We start from the raw sequence: 22,944 nt of genomic DNA on the forward strand, positions 1-22,944 counted from the left end.
TTTTTGTGCCCGAACTATTTATAAACACATTCTTAAAATTTTTAATTTGTCTATCTCATCACCTGTTTTTCATACTATCTGAAAAGATTCTTTTATTATTCCACTCCACAAAAAGGGTGCGAAGGTGAATGTTTAGAACTATAGAGGAATCTCCAAATTGTATGCCATTTCCAAAACATTCGAACGCATTATTACCTCTCATTTGCAAAATTTGTGTTCCTTTTTGATATCTCCGTGTCAACATGGTTTTGTTAAGCGAAGAATTGACATCTCGAATTGACATCTTTTGTAATAGATGGATTTAACAAAAAATTGCAGACAGATGTTATATATACAGATCTTAGTAAAGCCTTTTACTCTGTAAACCACTCTCTTCTTTTGTTCAAATTAGATAAGCTCGGGCTTCCGAATAATCTGTTAACTGGGATTTTAAGTTATTTGAATGATAGATCTCAGAGGGTTTTATTAAAAAACCCTGTTTCTAAGATGATCTACGTGACATCTGGAGTGCCTCAGGGCAGTCATTTAGGCCTGTTTACTCTGTTTATAAGTGATCTTCCCTCTATCGTAACTTACTCTCGTGAAGTAATGTATGCTGATGATGTTAAGCTTTGTTTATCATATAATAATATTAAGTCTGGTTTCTGCTTGCAGTCAGATATTAATAAATTCCAGGAATGGTGTCAGTACAACTGAATTTAAAATATCTTAAATGCAACGTTATGAATTTTGTTTGTACTGCTCTTAGTGCATTAACGTTCAACAATAAATTAAATGATCAAAATAGTAACATTTTAAAGGCATCATTCCTGAATTAAACAAACCTTTTAACGATGGGGACAAACATTAATATTTCAGATTTACGATCAAGAATTTTTTACAACATAGAACAGCAGGACAGTGGAGATTTTTTGCGACAATTATTAAAGTGTCATTCCCTAGCAGGAATAAGAACATTATTTGTATATAAACTTGTGGAATCTTTAAAATTCTCTAACTGCGATTATAGGCCAAATATACAAATATCAGAAAACGTAATTGCTCAACTTTGTGTTTCTAAAGATAGAAAATGCAAAATAAATGAATATTGAAGATAGCGAGTGTGCCCATTGCGGAAACTATTTACAATGTCAGTCCTTAATATAAAATTCAGGGCACGTACTTGTGTTCTCACTTAGTTTAGTCGATGCAGCGAATAGAAAAATAACCAATTTTAATTTAACAAACGCGTCACAAAGTGAGCTTAGATTTGAAAATAAAAGATATATTTTATCAAGTGCCATATTTCACCATGGAAATGCATTAAATGAAGGACAATATACATCAGTTTTAAGAAAAGATGGAACACTTTTCAAAGCTAATGATACAACAATCTCTAAATGTTCTTGGCCACGTAACAGCAAAGATGTGAATATACTGTTTTATGTTGAAAGGTAATTTAAAAATTTGAGAAAAATTATGGGTACATTTAAAGTCTTTGTTAAATGCTAATTGGGCAGTGAAAACATTTCTTTTTTGGACGGCACGCAACAATAAAAAATGTTCGTGTTTGTCAAATCTTTAATATTTCTTTGAAGCGGGCCGAATGAGTAAATTTATAAAGTGTTTTTATTATTTTCTCGAATATAAAATTATTTTGCGTCACAAATTATGATATCAGAACTTTTGAATGTTAAAGGTGCGGTCGTCACGATTTTTATACCCGTTACTCGTAGAGTAAAAGGGTACACTAGATTCGTCGGAAAGTATGTAACAGGCAGAAGGAAGCGTTTCCGACCCCATAAAGTATATATATTCTTGATCAGGATCACTAGCCGAGTCGATCTAGCCATGTCCGTCTGAGCTTCCTACGCAGCGCAAGTTTGTTTCAGTAGACTGCCACGCCCACTCTAACGCCCACAAACCGCCCAAAACTGTGGCTCCTACAGTTTTGATGCTAGATAGAAAATTTTAACTGAAATGTAATGTTCTCATCAATACCTATCGATTGACCCAAAAAAAAGTTTGCCACGCCTACTTTAACGCCCACAAACCGCAAAACCCTGTGACGCCCACAATTTTCATGCTAGATAAAAAATTTTAACTGAAATGTTTTGGTCTCGTCAATACCTATCGATTGATCCAAAAAAAAATTTGCCACGCCCACTCTAACGCCCATAACGCTTAAATCTGTATACCGCCGGTAGGTGGCGCATTTTAATCTCGCTTTGCTGCTTGCATATCTCCATTTAGCTGAGTAACGGGTATCTGATAGTCGAGGTACTCGACTATAGCGTTCTCCCTTGTTTTACCTCGTTAAGAGGTGTTTTTGTTTGATATCAGTAGTTTTTAAAGGGACATTTTATTTCCTAGGCTTGATATATTACAAGCACTGTAGCGCCGCAGATACCCGATACCCAAATACCTCGACTATCAGATTAAAAGATTAAAATGCCCCACCTACCGGCGGTCAACAGATTTAAGCGTTATGGGCGTTAGAGTGGGCGTGGAAATTTTTTTTGGATCAATAGATAGATTGACGAGACCAATACATTTCAGTTAAAATTGTTTATCTAGCATGAAAATTGTGGGCGTCACAGGCTTGGGCGGTTTGTGGCCGTTAAAGTGGGCGTGACAAACTTATTTTGGGTCAATCGATAGGTATTGATGAGAACAATACATTTCAGTTAAAATATTTATTTTAGCATCAAAATTGTAGGAGCCCCGGCTTTTGGCGGTTTGTGGGCGTTAGAGTAGGCGTGGCACATTGCTGAAACAATCTTGCGCTGCGTAAGAAGCTCAGAAATCTGCATTGTATTATTTAATTCATATTTATTAGATGTGTGTTATTATCCTCAGAATAAAGTAAAAGATTTGGTTATAGTGGCCAACGGCCAAGCTTGTTCTTTGTTGATTGATGGTCATAATTCGAGTGACTTACAGCTAGCTAATTGCGGCTGCGCTGCCTGCAAACATTGGCAGCGGCCGTCATGTATATATCAAAGTATATGCTCACAATTGTATTTGTGCTGGTAGCACCAAGAGCGCGAGAGCAGTTGTATATGCATGCCTTGTATGTGTCTGCACTCAGGCCATGGGAATATGCTGACACTAGCACTTCCCATAAGTTGGGCTCTGAGGCGCATTCATATTTCGGCTGGCCGCAAGAGTTTAGCGGCCGGCACTTTTGTATTTGGTTGAGTACACTGTAACACAATGTTGGTGTCGGTACAGTGGGTACTCGCTACAATGATACATGCATACTACATCTCCCTCCTTTTGAAAAATAACGTAATGTAATAAAGAATATGTTTGGTTTTTTTTTAATTTTTTAAAAAATAATAAAAATTAAATTATATATTTGAAAATTTAAAAGTTATAGAAATTATTTTGTATCGTTAAAGAAATATAAGAAAGTTGGAAAACATGTTATTCAAAAATGCTGTTCTAATCAGAAAATATTGATATCTGTTGTTTTTTATATTTATATTTTTTTTTATATGTATGTATTTTTTTTTTTTTAAATTTTTTTTTTAATTATTTATTTTTTTATATTTATTTGTGGTATTTATTCTATGTATTTATTCTATGTATGGCCATACGTATAAATTGTATAAAAATTATTTTGAAATAAAAATTTTTAACCTATCTTTATGAACTTTTTGTTCTTTGTTTTTAATATTTGAAATTCTTATATTATCATTATCTCCTATACCAATTACTTTATATGGTCCCGTATATTTGTATTCTAATTTGTGACCTGTTTCATTCTTTAATAAAACTTGATCTCCAATTTTTAGTTCAAAATCTAAACAGTTTCTATCATAGTGACATTTTTGTTTTATTTTATTTGATTCTAATATTAATCTGGCTCTTTTGAAAGCTTGCTCTAATCTAAACTTTGTTTCTTTTGCGTAATCATCTATATTATAAATAGGTTCTATTCTCTCTACGCTATTAAAATGTTTCGGTAAATTCGAAGTCCTACCAAACACTAACTCATATGGACAATAATCATGTGCCATAGAGGGTGTCGTGTTGAAACAATAAACAAAATATTTTAGCCATATATCCCAATCCGTTTTATCAGTTGAGATGTATGTACGTATAAATTCATTAAAGGTTCTGTGGCTTCGTTCCACAGTTCCGACAGTCTGATGATGGTGTGCTGTCGATGTTATATGTTTGATATTTAAGTTTTTGCATAGGTGTTCGATTAAAGAATTTTTGTATTCTGTTCCCATGTCCGTAATGAACGTCTTCATTGGACCGTACTTTAAAACAAATTCTTCGAATATAGCCTTTGCTACCGTTTTTGCATTTTTATTAGGTACTGGTATGGCAACAAGGTATTTTGACAGATCACATATTAAGGTGACTGCATATTCATTTCCTTGATCTGATTTCGGCAGTGGACCGATCGTATCCACAATTACCTTATCGAATACCATTTCTGGTGTTTCTGTAAGTGTTAAAGGAGTTTTTGTATGTCTTGTCGTTTTTGACATTTGGCATTTTGGACATTTACGTATGTACTGTGTTATGTCTTTACTCATTCCTTTCCAATAGTAGTGTCTTTTGACCTTGGCCAAGGTTTTTGTTATACCTGAATGTCCTCCTTGAATAGGGTCGTCATGTAATGTAGACAATATTGCTTCTTTTTCGTTATTAGTTGTTATTAGGGTCACCGGGTTGAGTAGCGCTACTCTTAATGATTTTAATATTTTGTTGCCCATTTTTTTAAATTTATCTATTGAAATATTTTCAAAGATTTTTTCCCATGGTGCCACTTTGAGTTGGGTAATTTTTTGTTTACCAGCCTGCAGTTCAAGCCTTTGGAAAAACTGACCTAAGTCAAGACTTCCATTAGTATACAAATCTCCTACATCATATCTTGCTGTAATTTTTTTTCCATGTTTGAAAAAACATATATTATTATTTACATGCAAGGTCACTACTTTACGTACTTCGTCATTGTTAATGACTTCATATACGTTGGGCTTAGAAGCTTTTACTTGAGATTGCCTAGGCAATTCTACTTTATCTTTTCCTGCGCAGGAATTTTGTCTACTTTTTTGTCTTGTAGTGACTTGTAATATATTTGCCGTAATGTTTTGAAGATCCTTAATTGTTATTCTAGAAAGGGCGTCTGCCACAAAGTTATCTTTTCCCTTTAGATACTCGACTGTGAAGTCGTATTCCTCTAATTCGAGCCGCATGCGCGTGAGTTTTGAACTAGGATTGACCATTGAAAATAAGTATGTTAGTGGTCTGTGATCGGTTTTAACTGTAAAATGTTTGCCATAAATATATGGTCGAAAGTGTGTAATTGCCCAATGAATTGCTCCTAGTTCCTGTTCTGTAGTGCTTTTATTGCTTTCAGCTTTTGTAAATGAACGTGATGCATATGCTAGCGGGAGTTGGAGTCCGTTATGGTTTTGCGTTAATACCGCTCCACATGCTTGTTTACTTGCATCCGTTATTATACAAAATTCTTTAAGGAAATCAGGATATTGTAATAAAGTTGGTTCTATAAGTTTATCTTTTAAATATTGGAATGATTTTTGGCATTCGGGAGACCATTCAAATGGAACATTCTTTTTACATAATCTAGTTATGTGCCGTGAATAGTCTGCGAAGTTTTTAATGAAACGTCTATAATAATTGCAAAATGCTATAAATCGTCTAGCGCTATCTGCATCATGTGGGACTGGATAGTTTCTTATGACATTATATTTCTTGTCGTCTGGTAAGATTCCTTTGTCGGTGCATTTATCACCAAGGAAGGTCACTTCATGCATAAAAAATGAACATTTTTGTGGGTGTAATTTAAAGTTGTACTTTCTGCATATTTCAAAGATGTCTTTTAGGTTTTTGAGCATATGTCTTTCAGAACATCCAATGACTATTAATTCATCCATATAGAGGAATGCTTGAGAAGCTTCAAGTCCAGAAAATGCAATAGTCATCATTCTCTGAAATGAATTTGGGGCTATTTTTAAGCCGAAAGGTAATCGCGTAAAACGATATGAGCCATTGCTCGTTGAAAACGACGTTATGTTTCTTGAATTTTCTTCTAGTTCGATTTGATGGAAACCTGACATTAAATCAAGGCATGAGAAATACTTTGCTCTACCTAGTTGGTCCAAGATGTCATCAATTCTTGGGAGTGGAAATTTATCAGACAGAAGTTTTTTGTTGATTTGACGATAGTCAACTACTAGTCGCCATTTCTTTTCGTTTGAACCCGGAAGGGTTTTCTTTGGGACAAGTAGAAGTGGGCTGTTGTATTCTGATACAGATGGCTCGACTATATTGTCTTTGATTAATTTTCCTACTTGTTTTTGAATTTCCTCAACTTGGCTGTGCGGGCTTCGACAATTTTTTATATAGATCGGTTCATCGTCCTTCAATCTCAGTTTCTGCTTGTAAAAATTGTTTGTTGTTATTGATTCGGTTTGAAGACCGAATACGTCAGTATATTTTCCACATAGTTCCGTTAATTGTTGTTTAAATTGAATTGGAAAATTTTTCTTCAGTTCTTCTATGATGTTTTGCTCTCTATTACTTGAAATGTTTTGAATTACATTATAATCGGAAATTGGTTCACATTTTAAATTTGTTATACTAACCAATTGATCAGTACTGGTTGTGTTGAGTAATCGGACAAATGTATTCTCTTTTGATGTGATAGTATTTGCAACGTAAATACCAGGTTGAATCTCCTGATTTGGTATTAATATAGTATCAGTATCGGACATTACTTTGATTTTTCGTACTACTTGAGATCTGGCTGGTAGTAGAATTGTATTATTACCAGAAGTATATGTTATTGGGATATAAATATGAATGTCTATATTATTTGGTCTTATTATAAACCAATCCTCTGTAGGGTTAAGATCTATTTGACAGTTTAATTCTTTTATAAAATCTATTCCTATTATTCCATCACATGGAATCGCAAAATCTTTATTTACTATATGAAAATTGTATGGAATTATATATTTGTCTGTTTGGAGTTCTACTGGTGCAAGTCCTTTGGATTTTATGATTCCCTCGCCTATTCCTTGAATATTTATTGTATTTTTTATTTGTATGTTGCTAAAGGTATCTGCATTTTCTTTTAAAAGTGAAATATTTGCTCCCGTATCCACAAGGAACGTAAGCTGCCTTCCTGTTTCTGAATTAATAAATGGTACGAAGATATTGAGATTGAGGTTTATGGTATATACCGTTGGTATTTTTAATTTATTGTATCTAAAGGGGTCTGCGAGTTTCCCGAAACTGGCTGGGTAAAGCGGACATTATTGTTGTGTTGTGTGTTGCCGTAATTGCCTGTATTTTGGTTATTATTGTTTTGTCTATAATTTCCACGACCTCTACTATAGTTATTGGTCTGGTTATTATAGTTTCGATTAAAACCATTATTTTGGTTGTAACCGCTATTTCTGTTGTAGCTGTTATATTGGTAATACCCATTATTTTGGTAGTTACCACGACCATTTCCTCTACCTCTACCACGGTAGTTACTTCTGAAGTTGTTACCTCTATAGGCCGTTCCTTTTCTGGCAAATAGTATTGCGTTTGCATTACCCGTCATTTCCGTACTACACTGTATATATTTGGTGAGAGCCTCATTCATTGATGAAAAGTTGCCTGCCTCAAGTATTGTTTTGAGTCGGCCATGCTCACAATTTTTGACCATTGTGTTTATAGCCTCCTTGGTGCTGAATTTGTGCTCATGTTCAGCGGGTAATCCTTCATCAATATACGAAGCTTCGAGTAGCTTTCGTAAATTGTCAACTTCAGTTGTGAATTTTTCAGCTGTTTTTCCTTTTTGAGTAGTTTTAGCCATTTTTGCTTTGACTACATCGGATGTTTCGCCGATAATTGTGTCTTGTAATTTTTTTATAATTCCGTTTATAGTGGATTCGTTTTGAACTTTGTACAAGGTTGAGCCAACTATTTTTGATTTTATGACTTCAACTGCTATTTCTTCAAATGTGCCTTTGGTTAGGTTTACTAATTTCAAGGCTGTTATGAATCTTTGAAGGTTGATTTTTTGTCCGTTGAATTCAGGGATAGCATTTGCTATATCCTTAATATATGCCCGTTGGGCAACAGTTTCGTCCGTCATTGTTCTTATTTGGTGTTGTTCGATTTCGCAATCGGATTCAATTGTTTCCTGATCTGATAATTCAGATTGAAAAAGTACAGCTGGAATTGTGAGATTATTTAAATCTTTCTCTTCTACTTCTGGGCTGTCAAATTCAGATTCTTCTACCTATACTGAGTCGACTTCTGGTGGATCTGATGATTCCAATTTGTCCCCAGTTTCTACTTTCAGAGGGGTGTTCAGAATGGTCGGTATTGAAATATTTAAGTTATACCTTTCTTTTATAGTTATTAGGTTTGATCGAAGTCTGGTTAGAAATTTTGATACTTCAGACCAACGATTTTTATCTAGTCGATCTCTTTGCTCATGTATTAGTATACGCGCATTGTTGAAGCGAGATACTAATATTTCCGCATGTTTATTTATAGTGGCTTGTTGTATTGATCTATTTTGCGTTAATGATTTATATGATTTATCGAAATCGCTTTTTAATTTATTTAGATCCTTATATAATTCACTCCATTCCATTATAATATGGATATGAATTATTCTTGTACACCACTGAAATTCTAGCACTACCTAATATGTCATTTTCGCTTACAATTGTTCTCACGTGGACACCCGGGATGGTGCTTAATACCATCGCTTTTTGTTTATTAGAGCAATGTATTAATGGTGAGCTTTCTAGATTATATGTTGACATATATAAATTTTCTAACTCATAGATAGTAATTGGGGTCGTTGAGACCAATGTGATAATTCTTTCACTAAAATATTGATCCCTCATATAGGTATTGAAAACTGCCTCTGCATTCATTCTGTTTGTTTTGTTTATCTACCTATACTTGTGGCCATAATAGAAGAAATTGTAAAATTTTGTTTTTGTTTTTTTTTTTTTTTTTTTATATATTTTTTAAAGTAAAATTTTTTTGTTTGCTTTCAATAATTCTTGAAATTATAACTGGCAAGTTTTATTTTGTATCTCTTTTTTTTTTAAATTTTATCCAGGTCGTTTGCTCGACTCTGGAATCTTTTCTTCAAACACCTATTGTGTAATTTATAGATTTTTAGAAAAACACTTGCTGACATTATAATTACAATTATTATTAATAGTATGGTTATTGTTTCTAAATCAATATTTTGAGATTCTACTTTATTAACGACGTTCGCCGTTGAATCGACAACTTTTGTGTCTACAAAACCCATTTTGGGAATGTTTTCCAAAATTCTATATTTTATGCCAAGTATGTATGGCGAATCTTTTGTTTTAGATAAACTGTTATTCATAAAGAGAAATTTGGAAAGAAAAGGAAATGTTTTGGATAGTAATTTTTCACATGGCAGATTTACAATTTGTCGCTCTATATAATTAAAATATCTGCCATATGATTTTAGTACAAAGCCTAACAAGGGGTTAGTAGTTTTCAAGCAGCGTTTTCACGCATCGGCTTGAGTGTAAGATTTCAATATTAAGGTAACTTAGGCATTGGCAATTAATGCAGCCTGGTTACGTTACTTCGCACCAATACGAAGTTTGTCCTCAATTTTTGTTAATTCGGCCTTGTGTATTTGTGTTTCTTCAGATGTCGCTGCCGTCTTTATTAGGTCCTTAGCCAACCTCCGTTGGCGCAAGAGTTTACTTCTCCTGCCGCTCCTCTTCTTCTTTGGTTTGTCCTTCTTCTGCTGGCGTGCCCTGTACTCAGCTATTGTGAGGGGGTGTGGTCCATCGTTGGGGCACACCTCTAGAGCTTCTTTTAGACTCGGTGCATCCCTTTGCTCGACAGGAGCAGCTTTGTCCAGTCCAACGTCGTCGTTTATGTTCATTACTTTTCCAACGTAGGTGTAGGAGGAATTGCCATGCCTCCCACTCTTTTTTTTTTCTCTTGTGGTCGTCCCTGGCCTATGGGTTTAGGCGGCGCCGGTGCTGGTCCTCGCACAGGCAGTAACGTAGATTATTTATTTAATAGCTTTTCCTCTCTTCTGGCTTCCCTCGCGTTTCTTCAACTTTGTTTTGTCTTCGGATTTACATAGCCCCCTTTATCGTAGGCGCTTGCTCTTCTTTCTGACCATTAGATTCTCTCATCAATATCACTTTCTCAGCATTTGCATCATATTTCTCTAACATTTGCTTGTTGTACAATCTGTACCATCACCATTTTCTTCAATTTTTGTTGCTGGTGCACTTATTTTGGTTTGTTGTACACAATTCGCACTTCAAATTAAAACTTTGTTTGCTTCGACATCACTGTCACGGTCGCCATGTATTATTTAAATCATATTTATTAGATGTGTGTTATTATCCTCAGAATAAAGTAAAAGATTTGGTTATAGTGGCCAACGGCCAAGCTTGTTCTTTATTGATTGATGGTCATAATTCGAGTGACTTACAGCTAGCTAATTGCGGCTGCGCTGCCTGCAAACATTGGCAGCGGCCGTCATGTATATATCAAAGTATATGCTCACAATTGTATTTGTGCTGGTAGCACCAAGAGCGCGAGAGCAGTTGTATATGCATGCCTTGTATGTGTCTGCACTCAGGCCATGGGAATATGCTGACACTAGCACTTCCCATAAGTTGGGCTCTGAGGCGCATTCATATTTCGGCTGGCCGCAAGAGTTTAGCGGCCGGCACTTTTGTATTTGGTTGAGTACACTGTAACACAATGTTGGTGTCGGTACAGTGGGTACTCGCTACAATGATACATGCATACTACAGCATGCCAAATCTCAATAGCCTATCTCTTATAGTTTCCGAGATCTCAGCGTTTATCCGGACAGACGGACATGGCTAGATCGACTCGGCTAGTGATCCTCTTAAAGAATATATATACTTTATGGGGTCGGAATCGCTACCTTCCCTAATAAATACAACTGGAATATTCTTCGATTTCTCCACTCGCCCAATTGGACTTAGCGCTGAACTAATCTTTGTGGCTGCAAGCCGAACTTTTGCTCTCGTTATTTTATAATTTAAGACTTAACAAGACACTTTAAGAAAACACTTCTTGACTGTGAGACGGTCGAAATTGGAAAGACCGATTATGCCGCCATATTTCTGCCTGTAACCCCATAGCGAATCTGGGAGGTGCCACAAATCAGGTTGACATTAAGGTCTGTTGCTCTCCTCCCCCTTTCTGCATGCACCCCACCTCCTCCCAACTTACGATATTCACTACAAGCGCTACACCTGACGCATTCGGACCCCTATGATGGCCATGTTGAAATGACGAAGACCTTGGACACCCTGCGACGTTAGTTCTATTGGCCAGGAATGCCTATCCGGGGTTGCGAGGTGTGCAAACTTCAGGATGCAGGTCGGAATCGGACGAAGAGTAGGGACGGAAAGGCCATTCCAGAAACTCTACATCGATTTTCTGGGCAAGTATCCGAGGTCCAAGAGTGATCACGCGTGGATATTCATCGTGGTGGGCCATTTCTAAAAGTACACCTTCTTAAAGGCGATGAAGGAGGCGACGGCGACGAACGTAGTGAATTTCCTGGTAAACCAGATATTTTACAAGTTTTACGATACATTCGGACAACGGCAAACAGTTCGTATCCAAGGCGTTTGAGGAGATGATCGATGGCTTCGGTATACAGCACATGAAGACTCCAGTATACTCACCACAGAGCAATGCCGCGAAGAGAGTTAACAGGAATGTCTTGACCGGGAATGTCACCGGGAATGGGATGCACACCTGCCGGAGATTGAGGTGGCCATCGTTCTTCACCGTATTTGGCCATCAGTTACAAGCTAGCCAGACGACTCAGGTCCCTGGTCGACCATGAAATTGCCGGAATGCAGACCAAGGACAAGCTTCAAATAATCCAAGCCAAAGTGCAGAAGCAACTGGAGGGGGCATACGAGATGAGCCGGCAACGCTATGATAAGCGAGCCCGTACGTTGCTCGCCAAGCCGGGGCAAGAAGTCTTCCGCCGCAACTTCGTGCTAAGTGATTTCAGCAAATCTTTTAACGCCAAGTTTGCTCGCAAATTCTTAAAAGCCAGGGTGGTCAAATCCGTCGGCAGCAATGCATTCTTGCTGGAGGAGTGTAGTCTGGGAGTGTATCACGCCAAAGACATCCGGTTGTGATCTGAAATAAGGAGAAACAAAGTATACGAGCATCGCGATCACATCTGCTAAAGTTCCCGTCATGCGTGGACCCGCCTTAGGCGCCGATCGAACTGCAGGATGGTATCAGTGCCGTGTTGAGTCCCATCCTATCTCCAAAGGTACCAATTATTTCGTCGTTCTGCTGAAACTCCGGGAAGCACCTCTCGAAATCTTTGGTTAATGTTGCAATTGGAGTCGATTATGGGACGAACTCTATCGACAGGTTAGGTCGATAGGGCGATCTGGTTATTTGAGGATTAATCGCGGTTCGCTCTGAGATTACCTTAAATGGCACTCATGTATCCAATGACCCAATTTTGGGAGAGGTCATGTAATATGGTGGGGGAGGAACGAAGATGATCAGCAGATATCAGTATAGTCGCAGCTATATTGACTAACCAGGCAGATGCAGCTGAAAGTTTTAAGATACAACTTTTGTGAGTGATAGGAAAGTTAACATGTTAGTTTGTTATTTATTAATAATCATATATAGGGTAGCCGGGGTCCCAACACAAAGGGCCCCGGGATATTTACTTGGGAGTTCCACGGATTTCTGCGCGATTTCGCCATTCATATCAGCCACGATTTGGCTGCCAGCAACCGGTGTCCGTTCGATCCGCCATAAAAGTGACCGTGACCAGCCATAAACGCCTTTCGCAGTCGACGCCGACGACATCCAGCATTTCCCGGTGAGTCCGATCCGGAATACCACGTACCGCCGATTTGTCTGGCAGCCGAACTTTGGACTGCCCTTGCGCAACGCCAGTTTTTGTTTGCTGAGACCCGTATTACTGCTGGCCTCCGGCGAGAAGTCTCCAGCCCGGGCTATAATCGCCCTCCAGGCCCGGACCAATAGTGGCTGAAATTTAGGGAAAATTAAATACATTTGTACCTGGATTACTATATTTACTTCCCTGACTAATTGTGAATTTATCCGGATTTAGACCCGAGAGCCTTATTTGTCCTCGTCGTTTGCCATACACACACGCATCGCGTATGTTCCTTTTGAGGCTCTACCAATAAGTGACTGGTAGAGCATAACTTTCCGCGACGCCTGTTGCCTTTTTCCAGCAAAACAAATCCTCTGCTTTGACCGCGTTAATATTTATGACGGCGGACAAGTATTCGGCTGAGGAAGGATAGATCGGTTAAGAGGAGCATGAATAAAAATGATTGTACTTACCATATTCATTAAACATTTGTAAAAACCACAATGTGTGAGTGATTTTTTGGGGGAGATGGAACTGTCGTAGTCGCGAGGAAGGGGCTCCTACCGACCGAGAATGGGTTGTGCCCTGCAGCATCTTAAGGGCATCCATGGCTAGGTGGGAGCGCTTGGCTAGGTCATCGATAGCAACCAAATTTAATCAATTTTTCCGTCAATATTTGAAGGTATGTATCTTGGTTTACGTTTTTTTGTTCTTAGTGATGACCGATAGTTTAGTGATGTGAGACAGCAGAGTTGTCGATATTTATGTTGCGAGCTGTGGCATTAGGGGTACACTGCCCTGAGATAAGACTGAGCTAGCGGCACTGCCATCGAAAAATATGCAGTTCGTACCATTCTTAATGTCAACTACCATCTACATGCCAATTATTCAAATCGGACAGTCTCCTTCGCACTCCCCTTAGCTGAGTTACACTTGCTTTAAAGTGTGTTTGCGAATAAAAGGCTTTTCTCAAAGAGGGGGTTTCCGCTTCAGCGACATAATTGGACTGCAATGTCGCCGTTATAAGATAATTGTTGTTCCTTAAATTGCTGGTGCCATTTCAAGCGGATTCTTATTCCAGTTGAGTATAGCTAAAGCGAACGGCTAATCGGCATAAGAAAACCGTATCCGAAGGGATAGGACGTGCAAAGTTGCTCCGAAAAAAATAAAACGCCAAACCTAATACAGTGTAAACGCTAGCATGTGCAATGCTGATGATGAGATTTTCACTTAGGCAAGTGTAGGAACGTAGGACGCCATGAGAATTTTCGCAAGTTATAACCAATTTGAGCTTTTAAGTATTTATAACACCTTCCTCGCCTTTAACTGGTTTTTTCTTTAGATTAAACAGGTCTTGCCAAGAAGGACATAAGCTGGAGGTTGGTCAATTTCTTAAAAAAAGAGCATATTAATACTTCATTTCATGATAAGATCAATTGCTGGATTCTAAGCCGTTGGAAGGCTCCTTGGGTCTGCACCAACAAGAATTTCCTTGTAAGGGCACCATTGCAGATCAAATGCATTTCTTTTTCAAAAAATATCGCAAAACGTTTAACACAAAAATTACGTGAGCTCGATAAAATTCTTAATAAAAACACTGGAATATTTATGCCAGTTGTACCTACTTTTCCCCTTTTATTTATAACAAGTGTATTTCTTATGGAAAAAAGTCGCTGAAGCGGAATTTGGTTGCTGAAGACCCCCTCTGTGTGAATAGGGTACAAGGTTCGTCAAACTTGGATGACGGACTAACTTGAAATTTTCAGAACGGAAAACCTTATGAACAACCCGTTCAACGAATGGTCGATGGTAAATAGATGGAGGATATTAATAACCAACATCCAACCAGCTCTCAAGATATAATAGTTTGAGACTATAATCCGAGCGATGATGAAATATATATTGACGATTCATTAAATATAATCTAATTGTAAATATGTATGTATATTAAATTTGAATTTATTTTTCGTTATTAACGAAAAACAAACAACACCTTATTTTATAAAATGGTCTTACTCATGTTGCTAATTAAAGCTATAACTGAGAAAGCCTAAACTACGTTCGCCCTTGGCCTGCTTCTATCTCAATCGCAGAGAACATTTTTTCGCTCGGTTGGGTCATGTGTTGACTCGAGACAGTTTTCTTCCTAGATATAAGTTCAGATAATTAAGTTCTGTAATAAAGCCTAGTACTCATATCGACGAAAACCGCGGGCTAACCATAGAAGTGAGTGAGAGGCGAATACGCGGCTAACGCTTTTCGTTGGGTCTGTTTTTCAGCGCGGTACTCAGATGAGCTAAGGAAATACCAGAAAATATACCAAATTTAGCGAATGAATTTCAATAATCGCCGTTAACCGCGGGCCATAGAATAAGAAATTTAATCTTTGGCGGTGTTCGTACAAAAGTAGTGATGATTTTCAAAATTAAAAATGGAAGAAATCCCCAAAAACGCCTAATGGAGGTCAGTGCAGATTTCAACGTCAGGAAGCAATACGACAACAGGACAAATCCGCAGAATAGTTGAAGTGCTGGAGGAGATCCACTAGAGAATCCCAGTGGGAAGGAACATGCCGAGAGGGACTTTGCTCCCTACATGGACATCATGCCGATCGTTTCTTCGCAAAGAAAGTAAGATCTGGTCAAAAGAATTTGTTTGCGTTGCACTAATAGCGATCTCTGACGACCTCTCCATTAGGACTCTGGACACCACCACCACCACCAGGTACTTGGCAGCTTAAGCGGAGCTGGAGGACCCACTGGCTTCTATGGGAAGGAGGAACAAAGGGCGCCCGCTAAGAAAAAGTTGAAAAAGCAGCGGAACAGCGGATTTTCCGTATACAAAAAGTGGGGGCAAAAATGAAATTACCTACGTCTCCACTCCTAGAGGTTGTACCAACATGCACGGTGTATGGGTAGATAAGGGATCGTCTTGAGCACGTTTCGGGAAAATTTCATAAAAATGAAGCCCACAGTTTTTGAGAAAATTGATTTACAGTGGTGGTGTTAAACACATAGAATTTTTAAATTTGTCGTTTCACACTGTCCACGCCAGTGAGACTACCCTGACATCAACCATTAAAGTATAAATATTTTCTATGCAAAATTTAATTAATTCATACAACTCTCACAGAGGTTGTGCCAACTTGCACGGTATCGCATTCGAAGGGGAACAATTTGAGCTAGTTTTTGAATTAAACCCACAGTTTTCAAGAAATTCAAGTCTTTTCAATTATTGCTTTTCCCACGCGGTTACACTGTCCAGAACAGCGAGAAAGCGAATTCAATCAAGACATTTACCACAAAAAGGTATTTTTCGAAACATCTAAATTGTATCCAATTTGAGGTTGCCATTGGCAAGCACAACAATTAAAATTGTAATACACATTATACAAAAATTCCTTATTATACCCGTTACTCGTAGAGTAAAAGGGTAAACTAGATTCGTCGGAAAGTATGTAACAGGCAGAAGGAAGCGTTTCCGACCCCATCAAGTATATATATTCTTGATCAGGATCACTAGCCGAGTCGATCTAGCCATGTCCGTCTGTCCGTCTGTCCGGATGAACGCTGAGATCTCGGAAACTAAGAGAGCTAGGCTATTGAGATTTGGCGTGCAGATTCCTGAGCTTCTTACGCAGCGCAAGTTTGTTTCAGTAGACTGCCACGCCCACTCTAACGCCCACAAACCGCCCAAAACTGTAACTCCTACAGTTTTGATGCTAGATTGACCCAAAAAAAATTTTGCTACGCCCACTCTAACGCCCACAAACCTCCAAAGAAAAAAGCTATGACGTCAGAGCCAGACAATGCGAAATGTTTTTACGCGTGTATGTGTGTGTATGTACCCTGCAGTTCCACAATTGAGTTAAGCGCCCAATCATCACGAAGCCGACTGCGACGTCGGCAGAGAAGCCAGCGACGCCGGCAGAGCTGAGCGTCGGGTCAGTCGGGTCCGCAAAGAGAACGCACAAAAAGTAATTTTGGGCTTTCCCTCTCTCGCCATGTCTCAGACGGAAAAGTGCGTGTGATGGGAAGGAGGCCCAGCAACTAAAATATATAGACTTTTGTGCACCCTTGCCTTTTGAATAATGCGACATTTGTTCGTAAATGATAAAAGAACCATTTAAAATAAAAGGTTTCTGTTTTAAAATATTTGTATTTCTTAAACAAATTTATAGGTTTATTAATATTATTTAATAATATGTGAAGTTTTAAGAATATATTTTTATAAACCGATTTGCAAAGTCGGATATGTCTATAAATACCCTGCTTTTATGTGCAAGATGCATAGACCAAACGGGACATGCCAAAAAAACAGAACAACAACGGATTAGCGGAACCGTTGTTGTTGTTGCTTGTTGTTTTTCTGGAAGGCACGCTACTTTTTTCGTCTTTTTCACTTGTGTTTACTTATGTGAAGGAGTTAGAATTGCACGCAATTAAGGTAGTTAAATAAAATAAACCAGTGGTTTAAAAGTGATACCTATACGATTCCCAGGTAAGTCTGTCGCAGACCAATATTTATTTAATCAGTGAGAGTAAAAACAAATTAAAGTATATTGAAAAAATGGAAAATAGAAGATTCCCAAAAAAACACGTGGCGGAAAAAAAATAGCTGTGAAAAATATTAATTTTTGACGTGAAAAACAACAAACGATGCATATAAATAAACAAATTAATGAATCTGTGAAAAAATTTGAAAATCTTATTGAGTGATAAGTTCCTAGGGACCAAAAATATGAGATGTTCGTTTTTATAACTTATGATTTTTTGTATTAATAACATTAAAGCACAATTTTTATTTTTGTGTAAGTCATGTTCGTTTACATGACTATTTAAATAAAAATCTCAAACATCTCTAATTTTCCGTCCCTGGAAAAGTGGTATTTTTTCCGCATCTGCAAAATAAATAAATGATTTAATAAATAATAAAAAAAATACATAAATAATTTTTTACAACAAAATATAATAGATCAAGTGACCGAAAACAAAAGTTTGCAAATTTCTTCTCGATATTTTTTTAATTTTCTTATATTTTTAGACAAGGCTGATGGTAAATCTATAAAAAAAATGGAAGGCTAAGTCCTTCCATCTTAAGCATATTATCCGAGGAACTTGTTCTGTCCCACAACTTGGAGGGGGGCAAAACAAGAAGAGGCTCAGACTACCCAAATTTCGCCGTGCCCTATTAAGTAAGTTTTTGTTGAGGCTGAAAACTATTGTTTGTAAGTTTAATTTTTAAAAGACTTGTGGGATTTTTACATTGAATGCCAAAGATAACATTTCTTTTATTATAAATAAATCTTACAAATAACGATTACTTTCGGTCACTCGTTTTTATTCTCGTCTTGTTTTATTTTTAAAACTAATTTTTTTCTAATACTAGATGCAATCGCCCTGGTGGATCCCTCGGAGCCTCCCGAAAAGGCGCTGCAGAAGGCAATGCAATGCGTTAAAAACTTGAGTTGTACCAAAAAAAAGGCAACGCCGGCACCAGATGCTGAGAAGGAGGTGCCAGCGACCCCGATAACACCGGAAACCCCCGAGCTCAAATTTTAAAATAAACAAAAAAAAATAAAAATTACAACTGAAATTTTATTTGCTGCTAAGCGCTCAACGTGTGCTGAATGTGCGCTTTTTCGCTGCTTGAATGAGCGCTCAACGTGTGCTGAATGTGTGCTTTTTCCGCTGCTTAATCGAGCGCTCAACATGTGCTGAACGTGTGCTTTTTCTGCTGCTCAAAAAAGCGCTCAAAAGGGTGCTCAAAAAAGCGCAAAATGCGTGCTATTTTATGAGCACTGATGAACCCTAGGACATGCCTATGTTAATTTAAGCACTTAGTTCCATACAAATTGTGCGCTCATTGAGCGCTCAGTGATGAGCTTTTTGCAGTGATTGAGTGCTCAATAAGCGCTGAATGGTACTGCAGGGTACCCTTCGGTTCTGCAGTAGGGACGCGGTGACATGGCTCAAGGCAAAAAGCTTTTCTTTTTTTTTTTGTGCCTAAACGCTGTGCCGCTGTTGACGTCAACAGAGAAGTCGGCGCAGTGTAGAAGACTGCCTACGAAAACGATCGTGCAACAAATAGAGGCAGATATTCGGAGCTTCCCTCTCTTTCTTTGTCTTATAATCTGCCTGCACTCGGCGCTCTCAGAGACAAATTTCGGCAGGTCCGTTATTTCTTTTGAGTCTCTCCGTTATGTCCGGCTAGCGACTAATTTTTCGGCGGAAAAATTTTCGTGTCGCAGCGACATGTGAATGCCCTAATATTTTAGGAGCATTATTGTATATCGAAAAAAAAAACAACTAATATTGTTTTATAAAAGTACATTATTTGATTATAGTAAAATTAAATAAATTGAATTTACTTTTAATGTTATGCTTACGTATTATACATTAATATTACAATATAATTTTTTAGTTAAGTTATAGAAATTAAGTTAGTTAAAATTTATTTAAAACATTTTAATAGTAATTCATTTTGTATTTTTTACTCAAAAAAGTAAAAATTATGTAGTCGAATATTTTTCGCTTTAGAAAGGGTATAGGTGCAGTGGCACGCGTTAACAGCGAAGAGAAATTAAAAGAAATCATGTAAAGGGGTGAGAGGAATACTTGGTTCATTCTGTTTGAGTTATTGAAAGGGAAGCAAGACATTTAAATTGTGCGCAGCAGATTTACTTCTTTCGTCTTTTTAAGTGAAAATAATAAAGTCAGGTAAGTGTTACATTAAGTTGAAGATGTTGTGCCTTGATCTTAGTTTAAAGTATTAAGGTATTCAATGGGTTCCGTTAGCCGAAAGTGGATGATGAAATGTTTTGCGCTAATAAAAATCCTGCAAAGGGTGAAACACAGCTCTAAAAGGTAAATATGCAAATAAACAAATAAAACGAATTTTTTAAGCATATGACCATAATTTTTAACAGGAGCGTTGGCCAAGGATTCGGAGGACCCGGACAAAAGTTTAAGGAAGGCGATGACCAATGTAAAAAGCAAATTAACGTAACATAAAATTAGGCTTACTAACAATAATTGTCCTTTAACAGAGAACCTAAATAACATTATTTAATTAAAATATATTTAAAAGTATATACAAATTTATGTATTTTAAATTCTATAATTCTCGAATAATTTTCATTTGAATTTTCACAAGTGAAAATGCGGACATTCCATACAATTTTCTATATGGAGCGTCACTTGTTCTTCACTTGTGCAAGAGGACATGTCCCACGGGATTCACAAGGTGATTCACAAGTGAAAATTTTTCGAAGTCCCACGGGATTTCACTTGTTCCTTATACTCATTTTTCGTATGGCCTGTCACGTGCCGGTGACACGTCCCAAGTGAAATCACTTGTGAAAATCAAATTTTTTCCATGAGTTTTCACTTATGAAATCACTTGCAAGTGACACGTCCCAAGTGAAATCACTTGCAAGTGACACGTCCCAAGTGAAATCACTTGTGAAAATCACAATTTTTCCCATGAGTTTTTACTTATAGAATTTAAAATACATAAATTTGTATATACTTTTAAATATATTTTAATTAAATAATGTTATTTAGGTTTTCTGTTAAAGGACAATTATTGTTAGTAAGCCTAATTTTATGTTACGTTAATTTGCTTTTTACATTGGTCATCGCCTTCCTTAAACCTTTGTCCGGGTCCTCCGAATCCTTGGCCAACGCTCCTGATAAAATTTATGGTCATATGCTTAAAAAATGCGTTTTATTTGTTTATTTGCATATTTACCTTTTAGAGCTGTGTTTGCACCCTTTGCAGGATTTTTATTGGCGCAAAACATTTCATCATCCACTTTCGGCTTACGGAACCCATTGAATACCTTAATACTTTAAACTAAGATCAATGCACAACATCTTCAACTTAATGAAACACTTACCTGACTGACTTGTGCTGCGCACAATTTAAATGGCTTGCTTCAATAACTCAATCAGAATGAATGATTTCTTTTGTTTTCTCTTCGCAGTAGGCGCGTGCCACTGCACCTATACCCTTTCTAAAGCGAAAAATATCCGACTACATAACTTTTACTTTTTTTAGTAAAAAATATAAAAAGGAATTCTTCAAAAATGGTACTATTAAAATGTTTTAAATATTTCAATACATTTTAACGAACTAAATTTCTATAACTTAACTAAAAAATTATATTGTAATATTAATGTATAACACGTAAGCATAACATTAAAAGTAAATTCAATTTACTTAATTTTACTATAATCAAACAATTTACTTTTATAAAACAATATTAGTTGTTTTTTTTCGATATACAATAATGCTCCTAAAATATTAGGGCACTCACATGTCGCTTCGCCACGAAAATTTGTCCGCCGAAACATTAGTCGCTAGCCGGACATAACGGAGAGACTCAAAAGAAATAACGGACCTGCCGAAATTTGTCTCTGAGAGCGCCGAGTGCAGGCAGATTATTAAACAAAGAAAGAGAGGGAACTTCCGAATATCTGCCTATCTTTGTTGCACGATCGTTTTTGTAGGCAGTCTTCTACGCTGCGCCGACTTCTCTGCTGACGTCAACAGCGGCACAGCGTTTTAGGCACAAAAAAAAAAAAAAAAGCTTTTTGCCTTGAGCCATGTCACCGCGTCCCTACTGCAGAACTGAAGGGCGCTGCCGGCGCTCAGAGAGAGCAAAGTGCGCGGCTAACTTATTCTATTGAATTCCATTTGTCCCATTGACGGGCAAAAACCTTTAAAGATCTGTACATCTTTATTTATCTCTTTCAATGAATAATAAAAAACTTTTGCGTTTTCAGTCCAATGCTCTCAAACCAAAGTAGTTAGGACAAGCCTTGACAATAGAGCCAGAAAACGACATACATACATACATATGTATTTATGCATGTGTGTGGACGTAAAAAATTGCAATCTAATATCCGCGGCAAATAGAATTCTTTCAAACAAAGCTATTCAACCAAATATTTTTAAATACAGAATGTGCCTTAAAATTGTGTATGTTTAGCAAGCATACATAAATATAAATGTTTTTTGTCTATTTTATGTTTTGCTTTCTCATTCTTGGCGCTGGCAGAAACAAAAGCAGAGCCGAGAAATGAGAGCAAGGGAGAGAGAACAAAGTGCGCGGCTAACTCATTTTAAAGTTTGTTATCTGAGTAACGGGTATCTGATAGTCGATGTACTCGACTATAGCGTTCTTCCTTGTTTCTCTAAATGGAATATAACAGACGATCGGGTTTTTAAACCTTTGAGCCACATTGATGTGATTCCTTTGGACTTATTCTTTCGTGGCGGCGGGTCTTGCTTGTATTAATATATTGTAGTAATATAATGTAGAAATAAGTAACCAGATTCATCATTAAAATTTTCGGTTAGTTATAATTACTTTGATTATTATTATTAATCAACGTTTCCTCTGCAGTTAAATTGCTTTCGAATAAAAAAAAAAACATTTAAAAAATTTAGATATTTTAACTTAAAACAAATAGATATGTCTAGTTTTTGTTATACAAGCCTGTTAACTTCAAAGAATGTTTTAAAAGTAAAAACCAGAAAAACACGGCAAGAAATTGAATTAGGCGCAGATGAAATTTTTAGTAAGCAGAGTACAATTAAATCAATAACTTAAGTTTATTTAATAAAGAATACATTTAAGTGCAAGAAAGTCGATAAGTCGATGGCCTTGACTATCAGATACCCGTTACTCAGCTACTTACATATGCAAGCAGCAAAGGGGCTGTTTACAAGAATGCTCACCACGCAACTATGCCACCTAGTGGCGATTCCATTACTTGCTTATTACTTTTTAATGAAGGAACCATTTTTGGCTTTAGAAGGATCTTGATAATCCAATCAAAATTTCATTTACATTTTTTACAAAATCGTCGAAATTTTGGGCGCCATGCAGGCACCAGCGTTATGGTCGCTTGTGCAGGAATCCTTAGAATCTGCATGCCATGTCCTGACATTCTCATTTATAGTTTCTGAGATCTTAGCGTTCATACGGACGGACAGACAGACTGGCAGACAGACGG

The 22,944-nt window shown here is 37.1% G+C and overlaps 1 protein-coding gene and 2 long non-coding RNA genes across 9 annotated transcripts; 2 read left to right on the plus strand and 1 right to left on the minus strand.

Moving 5' to 3' along the window:
* Positions 1-10,415: 10,415 nt before the first annotated feature.
* LOC108018344 (uncharacterized) lies at positions 10,416-13,662 on the minus strand. 6 transcript variants are annotated; one of them, XR_010655137.2, is made up of 4 exons: positions 13,620-13,634; positions 13,393-13,548; positions 12,744-13,338; positions 10,416-12,621 (listed from the first exon to the last, which is right to left on the minus strand). XR_010655137.2 is itself a non-coding variant. In XM_065868587.2 (4 exons), exons 3-4 carry the CDS (start codon positions 11,837-11,839, stop codon positions 11,532-11,534), a joined length of 180 nt encoding a protein of 59 aa, XP_065724659.1. In that variant the 5' UTR covers positions 11,840-12,621; positions 12,744-13,338; positions 13,393-13,662; the 3' UTR covers positions 10,416-11,531. The 6 variants fall into 6 exon arrangements, 4 of the variants coding, with proteins under 4 accessions (XP_065724659.1, XP_065724658.1, XP_065724657.1 ...); XM_065868587.2 differs by having other exon boundaries at positions 10,416-11,592; positions 11,721-12,621; positions 13,393-13,662; XM_065868586.2 differs by having other exon boundaries at positions 10,416-12,189; positions 12,493-12,621; positions 13,393-13,657.
* Positions 13,663-17,913: 4,251 nt separating this feature from the next.
* LOC139354752 (uncharacterized) lies at positions 17,914-18,508 on the plus strand. The gene is made up of 2 exons (XR_011605616.1): positions 17,914-18,113; positions 18,308-18,508. It is a non-coding gene; the product is annotated as an uncharacterized lncRNA (long non-coding RNA).
* Positions 18,509-19,464: 956 nt separating this feature from the next.
* Positions 19,465-20,004, plus strand: LOC118878502 (uncharacterized). Of its 2 annotated transcripts, none has more exons than XR_010655140.2 (3): positions 19,465-19,638; positions 19,689-19,785; positions 19,848-20,004. It is a non-coding gene; the product is annotated as an uncharacterized lncRNA (long non-coding RNA). The 2 variants fall into 2 exon arrangements; XR_010655141.2 differs by having other exon boundaries at positions 19,502-19,638; positions 19,696-19,785.
* Positions 20,005-22,944: the final 2,940 nt, after the last annotated feature.

This window comes from Drosophila suzukii, unplaced genomic scaffold, assembly GCF_043229965.1.
Source record: "Drosophila suzukii unplaced genomic scaffold, CBGP_Dsuzu_IsoJpt1.0 scf_20, whole genome shotgun sequence".
Lineage (NCBI taxonomy): Eukaryota > Metazoa > Arthropoda > Insecta > Diptera > Drosophilidae > Drosophila > Drosophila suzukii.

Coding starts and splice junctions, on each gene's coding strand:
- LOC108018344 (XM_065868586.2), bottom strand. CDS start 13,095: ATGTATTTAATTTTCCCTAAATTTCAGCCACTATTGGTCCGGGCCTGG. Junction 12,622..12,743: donor GAAATCCGTGGAACTCCCAA/GTAAATATCCCG, acceptor TAAAACTTTCAG/CTGCATCTGCCTGGTTAGTC.